The following is an 11546-nucleotide window of genomic DNA, read 5'->3' on the forward strand; positions in this document are numbered from 1 at the left end:
TGAAAATTATTCATCGTTTCCAATAAGGCGAAAAAGATAGATTACCGGATAATTTTTCTGCCAGGATATTTAGAGGATAAGCTGTTCTTTTTCCAGACGCGCTAAATTATTTATTAGAACCTACGAACACGCTTGAATTTGGGCGCCTTCTTGACCACGGAATCACGATCGTACGCGGAGAGCGCTCCCAAGTGACTAAATTTAAAAGTAATAATGGAACTGTTTACATCTGTGCTGCCATCTATCTCTCATTGTGAGAAGCGATCACAAATGAAATGAGTGGTCTTCGGATATCACTTGGAAGATCGAGCTGGTGGTCATCAGGAGTGGTGGCAGCTATGTATTTTATTAGTTTATTTTGTTCGTGAGCCTTAGAATTTGTTAGGCAGTGTGTATCCATTTTCGTGTGCTGTAATGGAGGACTTGTGTGCTTCTCAATGATAAGGTTTAGTTGTGTTTCCGTAACCTAATGTTAATAAGTCCTCTGCGATACATCTTGTCCACAGACTTGCCCAGCTTTGATCGTAACATGTTTATATGTTGGCCATCCCTAGGTAAGATGAATTTGGCGAGTTCCTCCCCCGAAACATGTGATGTCACTGTGAGCACCGAGACGAGCAGCCTTAAACAACATGCCTTGGGAACTCCCCCTATTACTTCCTTTGGCCCGTCGCCGCCGATATCGAATCCAAATTTACAGCTAAAAGGTTGGAAAGAATTTGCTTGTGGTTGGGGTGCAGCATTCATTAATGTGACTGTTACTTTTCCTATCAATAAAGTCATGTTCAGGCAGGTAAGTCTGGTGGTCGATGCCGCTGTGCATGACTATCGGCTACGTTGAGTCAAACGTTTAAGGTACAGGATTTTCTTTTCTAGATGCTTCACGGAGTCAAAACTACTAGTGCTATCAAGCAACTCTACACGGAAGGTATTTTTTATTTGTACCGAGGAATCCTTCCACCCTTGCTGCAGAAAACTGCTTCTGTTTCCATCATGTTTGGTTGCTATGAAGGCTATCAGAAGCAGTTTCCTCAGGAAATGAGAGATTCTCACCCTAGGGTGACTAAGACAGTTGCTGCAGTTCTTGCCGGATGCACCGAAGCTATACTTTCGCCGTTTGAAAGGATACAGACGCTAATGCAGGTATATAAAGTTACTGTTTTAGGCCTTCATTCATCCTCTTATGCTTCCTTGTGATTCTCCTTCTTGGTTATTGTTGTACGGCTCAAATAATGAAATTACCACATGCAGCTAATACAAATATTCTTGAGACGTTTCGCCCTTCGCTGCTGATTTTTATATACTTGTGAACTGTTTATTGCTTGTGTTGCATAACATAAACACTGCGAGTATTTTGAGGCAGGGCCATTTCAGGGCCAAGTGCATGATCACAAGTTCGAGCCATATGACGTAATTGACGCGGTTAATATAGAGTGAGGTAATAATTGCAATAACCCTGTGGAATCTACTCAGCTGAAAGGGTGCCCAGCCTCGTCTGCATCGTAAATAGCTCGCGCTTGCGTTTGTTTGCTCGATTAGCATAACCCGCATGAGCAAACGTTAAAGCACTTGGTGCTAATTCCACGAGAGTTGGATTATTAACATTTTCTATGTTAGATGTTGGTATCTTGAGCCCCGTTAACCGTCGTTTCTAAAAATTTATATTTTTGGAATAACCATTCGGCCCTTGAATCGTAGCATAAATTTAGCCGTCAACGCTGATGGGCAAATTGTTCACAGTTTATAATGTCGCGGTTAGTGATTATCATTCACATTTCTCAAAAATAATGTCATGTGTTAGAAGTGACTTAGTAATTATTGGTGTCTAATTGTTAACAATTCTTAATGTTACTTCTTTGCTGTTACTGAATTCACGAGTAATAAGCAAGCACATATTATTTCTGTTGTTTGGTACTTATAATGTCAAGGCTACCGCAAAGCTAATCTTTTATGTTATGACTTGTCAGGGTTTTGTGTTTAAAAATAGCTTGAAGCCAAACGTCTATTTTTTCTCCCATTCAATCACTTCTTTTGTGTCCCCATGAAGAAATTAATGTGTCATTCAGTAGCAGTGTGTAGATATGGCTAACTCATGCTTACTTTTTACTTGATTATTTTTCCCTTAAAGTGCATCTTTTAGCACTTTATAATTATTTGTGCCCCAAGGGTCTAAAGTCATGATTTATCCAGATTCATTTAATGCTATGCAAATTTATTGATTAGAGCAGATATTTTTAATGTGATACCTTTAAAAATCAATTTTATTATAAATGGTATTTACAAATCATTAAGTTTTCCAAGATAAGAGCTTCATGAAATCAGAAGCCTGTTCATTTACTCAAAAACTCGGTTGTTGTCTTTGAACCATTGGGAGCTCCTATGATACATACCTAGTTATAACCACCCATGATGGAGAAGTTGTTACCTAAGGCCATCAGGTGAATGGGAGTGTCAAATAGCCGTTGCAATTAATCCAGGATCTTATGGAACTGTCTGTGTAATATGGAACTATTCTCCTGTTTATTTCATCTCATAGGATAAGTCGTACCATGGGCGATTTGTTAACACTGCACATGCTTTTCGTGAAGTGGCCTCACATTACGGTGTTAGGGAATTTTACCGAGGTATAGTCCCCATATTATGTCGGAATGGACCCAGTAATGCAGCATTCTTTTTCCTGCGGGAAGAAGCCCAGAAACCAGGAGTTTTGTTTTGGATGTCTTCTCCAAATCCATCTCCTGCTGCTAGTGCTTTGGCTGATTTCTGTTCTGGGGCCTTAATTGGTAAGTATAACCCTTTTGGTGCTATGGAGTTGATTATTTTAGGGCAGTCACAGTCTGCAAAAAAGATACTTCCAAGTCATATTCTTGTTAGTGTAAGTCATCAAAAATTTAATCAGTTCTGAAATTGACTCTGGAAACATATTTTATTATCCACTCACATTTATCCCAAATTTTTGCCTTGTTTACTTCAGCAGAATAATTGTGATGATTCCATTCATGTTCTTCATGAACTGAATTTCCTTAACCTTCCGTCAGGTGCAACATTGGAATTGCTGAGTTCAGGCGATTTCACATCTTTGCCTGACAGGCACAGATGTGAAAAAAACATTATTTACTCTTAGCATGGCTCAGTGGTACACTTGTAGTTTATAGCACCATTATTAGTATAAAGGAACACTTAAATGATGTCTTGTTTGTCCCTTTACACACTGTCACATTGCCCCAGACCGATCCAGTGAGGTGTGATTTAACATGCTCCTTAGACTATTAAGTATCGTTATATGTTAATATATTTTAGCATGTGCATATTATAAGATCAGTTTTTTTATTTTGCTAACTTATTTATCTAATAATGCTTTTATTTTGATTTATTGTGCCATTATTTTGTTTAACTATGCTAAATAATACGCCACTGATCATTCGGCATAAATGCAAAAAGCAAAAGACTGCATAGAGCATGTTAAAACACACAGTGCCAAGAATGTATGCCACCTAGTGGTGTGGAGAAATAATAAAAAACACTCGCGCTGTGCCTGTCAGATCCATTGCACCCAAGGACTATATTCGGAGAAATACGGTACTTCACTCTCAAGTAGAATATTGAGCAGGTAATGAAAAAACAAAAGTTGAGAATTTTTTTTTTTAATCATGCAAACCCTAAAAAATAAAAACAGTTTGTACTTAAAAAGGCATTTTTACCTTTGCCAATACCACTAAGCCTGGCTGTTAAAGAAGGATGGGAAGTATTATGTTATGGCCTCAAAAAAGGTTAAATAAAATTTAACCAATGGAAATAATGTGGTAGAAAATTTGTAAACATACTTGTCAAATATTGATATAATGCATTCTGGATGTAAATAATAAACTCTTGGTAAAATGCCCTTCTTTAAATTAGAATGTCAGTTAATATTGATGATTAAAACTCACTCAAAATTTGTAAATGCTAAACAATAGGCAAGAATTGCAATTCCTATTTGGTGATTTTTATAAGTCACAAATAAATATTTAGCAAAATAACTGAATGAAAAATATTGTCCCAGGCTGTTGTCTCCTAGAGGATGCCAATACAAGGTGGAGCTTATGTACCCTAGCCCTGCTTCCAAGTGAAAGGCCCTGCTGTTTTGGATTTCAAAACCTAGAAGCATTGCATTTGGGAGGGAAAAATAAAGCGATACCATCATTCCATCCTTTCATCTTTTCATCCATTGTCACTTCGCTTGCGTACAAAAATCTTTGTTGCATGTGTACATCGTTTCTCTCCTTGGTCAGGGAACAGATTGACAGATATACGTTGTTACTAAGGAAAGGGTTACATAGCATGATTTTGTATGATTCCAAATAACAAAGAAATTTTATTGTGTTTTCTATGATTAAAAAGAGATGGTCAAGTGAAGAATTGGCTTGAAATAATATCATTATTCTTTCTGTTACAGGAAAATGTTGATTATGTTTTTTTATATTTCCTGCTGGTGAATTTGAAAAGAGAACCCTTTGCGCACACTTTTTAAAAATGTTAAATGTATATTATGTCTCTATTTGACTAAAACTATTTGGCGTATCTTTAGTATATCATCCTCCTATTTAAATATGTGATGCAGATTCAATATGCCAAGGAATTCACTTAACAATTGGTCCTCTAGACCAGATTAATATCATTAAGTGAGGGTCTAATGTACTTAACATCTCTCTACTCGGTGATAGAAAATTGTATGTATCACCGCCGACACTTACCTGATGTTAGTCTACTGGCTCTTCATTCTGTCTTTTCAGGTGCTTTCATATCCACTGTCTTTTATCCTATGAATGTTTTCAAGACTCACATGCAGATACGCCTTGGTGGTCGTTTTGTCACCCTGAGGGAAATATTTTCAGAAATCTACAATGAGCGAGGCTCATGGAGGGAAATGTATCGAGGGGTCCATGTCAATTACACTCGTGCTCTAATAACCTGGGGAGTGATAAATGTGTCGTATGAAGCCTTGAAAAAGCTGCTTGTGTAATAAAATTCATTCAAGTATGTGATATTGAACTTGATTATAAGTAATGGTGGGTGTCATTGTGATATATCATCTGAAAGTTATCCATCCTGCTCTGTGAATTCAGCCATAACATACATAGTCATTTGTAGAAGAAAAATGTCATTCCAATTTCTTTGAAGTTTTTGAAGTCACTGCTTACAATCGATGTACAACGTAAGGAGTTGGATCTTTAATAATAAGATTGCATCTTCCATTGCTAATTAATACTAAGCTACAATTTTTGAAGAGCACAAAAACATTCAGCATTTTACCTTAATTTTTTAATACTGTTTTAAGCTCAATGATTGATGAAAAAAGAGAGCTGATTGGTGAAAAATCATGTCTTTCTGTGTACATTGTGGTTTGAGATTCATGCGTAAACATTTAAGTGTGAATTTTACATTATTTCATGTGTGCTTGATTAGGTTATTTTAAAGCCCTTTTGTGATACTTTTGTTAGCCGCTTTGTGACCCTATCGTTTATTCTGGATTGTTGAGATGATAATGTTGGCATATTGTCTTGAACACAGCAGTCAGAGGACTGCAACTGTCAAAGCGTAGCTTGTTGTTGAGAAGTGTGTTACTTTATTTTTACATGACATTTGATGAAAAAATGTTGAAAAGCTTGGCTTGTACCTTGTGATTTTTATTTTTTTAACCAACCTTCTGGCTGTCTGTGTGTTGAGGTAGGCAATTTTTGTGTGAGTTGAAATCTTACGCATTTCATAGTTTCATTCTCATAGCAGCATCTCGTTAAATAACCCTGTGGTGATCAGTGAATGGAAACATTAGTGTTAAGCAAATGGAATGGGCCAATCAATGCAAAGCATAACTACCTAATTTTTTTCCATGGAGGCTGTTTGTGTATATAAAAGGTGATTGGAATGATTTGAGTGTTTAACATAAAATTGATGCAGAGGTCCAAGGATAAACTGATACATCATGTTGCTTGCTGCATTGATGTATAGTATATTTTCTAGTCAGGTTAGTGGTATTTAAAGGATAAACCTTTCTTTGAGGTAATCGAAAATTGTTGAAAAATATTCTTATGTATACCAATTTTGAAAAAATCAAAATGGTGAACTTCTTCAAATGGTTTCAAAGTTGTCCAAATAAAGAGAATCATTAATAATTATAAGTAATTTAATTTATTAGGAACAAGATTTGTACAGAACCAATTTACATGTGGGCTCACACGTTAAAGTACACAGTTCAAAATTTGTCTTCAGTTTCAAACCACAAGCAAAATTGTAAATATTTTTAGAGTTTTCCAAGCATTACAGTGAAGATTGATAAAACTACATACATACATAGTTTTCACATTAGCAAACGAATACATTTTGCAAATCTTTAAGTGATAATTAAAGATTGATGGAGACAAATTTTTAATGAGAAATCTGGCATTTTTTATCATCAGGCCACCATGATGAAAGAAATTGAAATAGGTTCTACTTTACATTAGTGTGACAGAGATAGACATCAAGGTCCTGGCGGCTACGCAACATTCTCAGGCTATCAATCACAACCACAGGTGCTCAGAATCAAGTATGTTATGTATTCATCCATACTCCATTTATACTATATCAGTCATACCTTGAATTGTGCAAGAAACCTGGTAAAAATTGCAGGTACATAACACATTGTAACCCAGTTATTTAGGGTACCAGGAACTTTTACTGGGAAATTCATACAAGAATAAAATATACCATTCAGCTTGAAATAATAACCCTGCAACACTGTTCAATTTTGAAAACCAAATAGTCATGTGAATTGAGCGTGGCTATTTAAATACGAAGAACCTTATTAACCATATAATCTATAGCAATTGAATGCTGAACCCAATGTACGGCAAGTTTGGATATTAAGCTCCACTCAAGGATATCCATTGAATAATCTCATATTCTTTCCCTTCCAGTTATGTCAAAATATTGTATAGTTTATGTCAATGTCCATGTTCTTTGTAGATAGGTAGCCTGTACTTCTTTTTAAGCTGCAGTTGAAAGAAATCTAAGTATGTACATATCTCAAGTTGAACATCATTAGTAATTTAATATTAAAAATATATTTTGAAAAAAAAAATTAATGGCATCCAAATCACAAGTATGATACAAACTTACATTTAACATCATTCTTTACATCAAATTGTCATTATTGGATAATTATTAAATATATGATTAAGAAAAGCAGTACAATAACATGTTTCAGGACTCATTCATTATTAACCAACAATCTAAGTATTGAAAGCTATCGATTTACTGATATGTCATTATTTCATATAACTGTACATATTCTTAAACACTTCATCATATTTCATTTTACACACATATTTTGTTCCCGATTTCTAGCACTAAAACAATCCATACTTGATCCATATATATTTCCCTAAGAAGAAGAAGCATTGAATTTTTGGGGAAAATTTGGGGCAATTTAATCCATGACTCACACTTGATATGCTCCAAACTCATACTTGGGAATTTTAGTAGAAAATAGCATATCTTAGCAGCAATTAGTAATTGAATACACTCATAAGCAGAGCAGTGGTTAGGAGTTGTGGATGCCAGTTTGAGGAATTGAAATTTTTTGCATACCATAAAATGAATTTTTTTGCAAAATACTTGATTTCTTCTTTCATATTATAACTCTTGTTTACAAATACAAAGTTTTGTACTTCAAGTAGATTGAAGCCGAGATGGAAAAAAGCAATGGTATATAATGATTCTCATAAATTCCTACTTATGAAGTTAAAAACTTGAGTCTTAAAATAGGTTTTTCCAATGAAAAGCAAAGCAGAACTCTTTGATATAGTCACCATTACAGACATCAAAAAGCATCATGGGCATACCCAGCAGGGCAACCCCCCCCTCCATAAGCAAAAATAAATTAGTTCAAAGCCAAAGTTATGAACAAATTGTCCTTTTGAAGAAAAATGATATTAGTAAAAGACATGGAACTAAAAACAAAAATCACTATTTTTTTCAAGCAAATTATCATAAAAACTAATAAATTGCTGTCATAATTTCCTTAAAATTTTGGTTTCATCAACCTCTTCTGCGCAAAAAAGTTACAACTTAACGACCACAGATAGTTTTGCCCCCCCTAGTTTTGATTCTGGGTATGCCCATGAAAAGCATAATGATTATCCTTCGGAATGTGCTCCAAATAGGAATGATTTCATTGTCCTTAACACTTTCTCTGCCCTTCTATTACTGCTAAACTTTCATTCGGACTGAAAGAAGTTTTCCTCGTTCAGTTCTGCAGCACAGACTCGAGTCCCCTCAAAAGGAACTTCAGTATAATAATAGTATTAATTGACCCCGTTAAAGCGACACCAGAATATATAATTAGATTTCAGGAAAGTGTTGATCATTACACAGACTTCATAACATAAAGCTACCCTTCTACAGCTTATGGAAAATTAGGAAGAGATTCCTACATCATTCTGCAGATAACTACCATTCCTTTTCACCCATTCTCCCTCCTTCGAGAGGTTTGCACGCTGCATCATTTACTTGCAAATTAATATTGCACCTAAATAAAAGAAAAAAATCCCCAACATATATATGCTATATACTCTCATCACTTTGTAAGCTAATAAGGTGTCACGAAAGACACATTATAATCCAATGCTGTTATTCGAGAATAGAATTGACCTGATAGACCTGACCTCTACAAGAATGATACTCTGACAGACTTTACCTCAACTAGAACCACCTATCTACAGCTTATACGTGAATCATGAAGTGCATATACTTACAACTGTGGAGTAACTAAATTACTTTGACAGAGGTATTTTACGAATGATTGAGTTACAGACAAGTACCCTCAGATATTTGAAGATTTGTAAATTACGAATGTAATATCACTGTCGGAACTCCTAATCTAAAAAAAATAATATGTACAACATGCATTGAATGAAAATCGCTTTTAAATAATATTTCTTGATAAAATAAATAGCACTTTGAACCATTTAAGGATGTACAGCAAATATGTAAGCCACATTCATAAAAGTGCAATAATAAACGTAACTAATACTAGTATGTGTAAAGAAGCATTACACATTCCCTGGCTGTATGCAACTTTACGTCCACCACTAATACCACCACCAACAATATTGCGTATTTCAAATAATTACTAAGCAAAATTGTTAAATGTACTGCCTAACTACATAAATTAGCATAATTGCTGCATTAATTACCATACCTTAGCACAAACATTGATGATGAAGGTTATGCACTCACCATAAAAATTAAAATCTCATGTTAGAAATAAAGTCTGATGGAAGGAATCTCTATCATTGGTTAACAGACAGAATGCTACCAGAAGCCCATTGAAATTTGCAGACATGAAACAAAATTTAAATTCGCTTTTTAATTAAGGGAGATTCAATTATTTTATGCACTGAATAATGCCCTGGGAAATTTTGTTCATGTTGTCAGAGGAAATATTTCTCTTTCATGCTCAACTTCTGTGTATGTCTGAAAAATTTTACTGAAAGACTGCATAGAAAATCTCATATAGCGTTGCAAAAATTGAGAAAATTGCATTTCTCGGTTCTACAATACAGTGATTAGTTTGAGCTCATGAACATTTGCATGGCTTTTTTAAGTTGAGTACAACTAATATCAACATTCATATGGGCCAAATCATTACAGGTTCTTTTATCAGTCCATGCTTTTCCAAAAGAGGTGTGGTTACACAGTGCATTTTCACTTCATTATAATATTTACACATTACATGTATGTGTCGATAATCATGTTAGAAGGCTGAAATAGTGGTTTCTCCAAAGCCGTTGGGAGGAAAAAAAAGTAAGGTTAACCTGTTTTAACAAATTGAAATACAAATTAGCTCTAAACCTAATTAGGCCTGTTTTACATGCTTTCAGTATGTTATATAATCCAGTTGCAGATCCTGAGAGGGGCTGGGAGGGGCTATAATCCCCCCCCCCCTCTCTTGGGTATCCAATTTACACTAGATAGAATGGTAATTATGTTTGGAACGCCACTACTGCTGGGAGGTTACCTCACTCTTAGCCACTCCCTTGTCCCTATCCTGGATCCACCACTACCCCTGAATAAAAAAGATTATCCAACACCAGAAGTTAATTTTTGCTGCCACTCACAAAACACACTTATTTCAAAGCTACGAGAATATGAACACATCATTCCCTTTATGCAGGATTCATTAGAAATAAAAGTTGTTCACTCCAACAAAACTGGCAAATATGTAAAGCACTATTAATGACTAAATACAGTATAAATTCATTCTAAGGTTATCTACAATCAAGCTTCCAGCAACCAAATTCACAAACTTTTAGAGCAATCTGAAAGGTCATGCGTGGCCACTAATGTCACTTGCCCCAGTATATTAACAAAGGGTATTAATAATATACAATTGTTTGAGTAATGGCAATAATTTTCAAATGAAGTCCAGTAATATTTAAACCAAAGTATAAGTTGAGAAAAAAATGGAAAAAACAGGAATTCTAGTGCTAGGGATTTAAGATCACAATGGATATTTAATCTCGGTGGATCATAATGATTTGTTTTGTTTACTGCTGTTCAGAAACTTCATCCACAACTACTTAGCCACTGGTGTGGAAGAGATGAGATGTCACATGCTCTCATCAAGGTACATAGTTATGATTTTCTGTAACATGTCAAAATTTGACAGAAAATGAAGAGCATTTTACACCATTGGTAGGCAAGACTCGATTACGTTACTGAGGTGTAGTTATTTCCACTGAGGTACGTTCTCTGAGTGAATATGTTTAAAAATAAAATTTGTGAATTGCCCTCTTGTATGACATATAAAGTCATCTGATACTTGTTTGAATGTTTTAATGCAGAAAAAATGTTCTCAAAATACATGAATAAAATGAACTAACACAGTAGCAATGCATTAAAGGCTGTATTTAATTCAAAACAGATGGATTATTATCACAACATAAACATCAACTCATAAAACATATAAGCAAATCCTGAAGCACACTGCTTTTTCTTAACACGTTGTGTACCGGGGTCTTTAAATTCCTAGGAACGCCGAGATTGGAATTATGTGCCTATTAGGGCGTAATGCCTTTGGTTTAAACATGGTTAAAAAGCTAATGTTTGGAATATAACTTTATCCAATCAAACGTTATGATGCATCAATTCATTATGAATAATGAACAACAACTGAAAACGTACTAACGAATACGTATTGTATGCTTTAAAATTGTTTGGGTTGACACACCTAAATGACGAGAATCTACGTCCGTCCCGAACGTTCGGGAAAAAATGACGAGGATTCTCGCCATCCGTACGCAACATGTTAAGCATCAATTTGTATGTATATCATTAGAATATAATACATATTTTGGTCATGGGATTTCATTGCTATTTCCAAGTTTCTGTAAAACTTAACGAATGCTGATTTATATATATTAATATGAATGCCAAAGTAGAGGAAGGTTAATTTATTCTTTCGCTTAGTTATTGATGCGAATATTGAGATGTACGTCTCTCCAATAATAGAATAAATTCTGATT

The 11546-nt window shown here is 34.9% G+C and overlaps 1 protein-coding gene across 1 annotated transcript; it reads left to right on the top strand.

Annotated features, from left to right (window-relative positions):
* The first annotated feature begins 252 nt into the window (after positions 1 to 252).
* LOC124160635 (mitochondrial nicotinamide adenine dinucleotide transporter SLC25A51) lies at positions 253 to 7882 on the top strand. Its single transcript, XM_046536547.1, has 5 exons — positions 253 to 445; positions 555 to 793; positions 877 to 1143; positions 2537 to 2783; positions 4773 to 7882. The coding sequence occupies exons 2-5, from the start codon at positions 560 to 562 to the stop codon at positions 5000 to 5002; spliced, it is 978 nt and encodes a 325-aa protein (XP_046392503.1). The 5' UTR covers positions 253 to 445; positions 555 to 559; the 3' UTR covers positions 5003 to 7882.
* The last annotated feature ends 3664 nt before the right edge of the window (positions 7883 to 11546 follow it).

The sequence above is a fragment of the Ischnura elegans genome, chromosome 6 (assembly GCF_921293095.1).
Source record: "Ischnura elegans chromosome 6, ioIscEleg1.1, whole genome shotgun sequence".
NCBI classification, from domain to species: domain Eukaryota; kingdom Metazoa; phylum Arthropoda; class Insecta; order Odonata; family Coenagrionidae; genus Ischnura; species Ischnura elegans.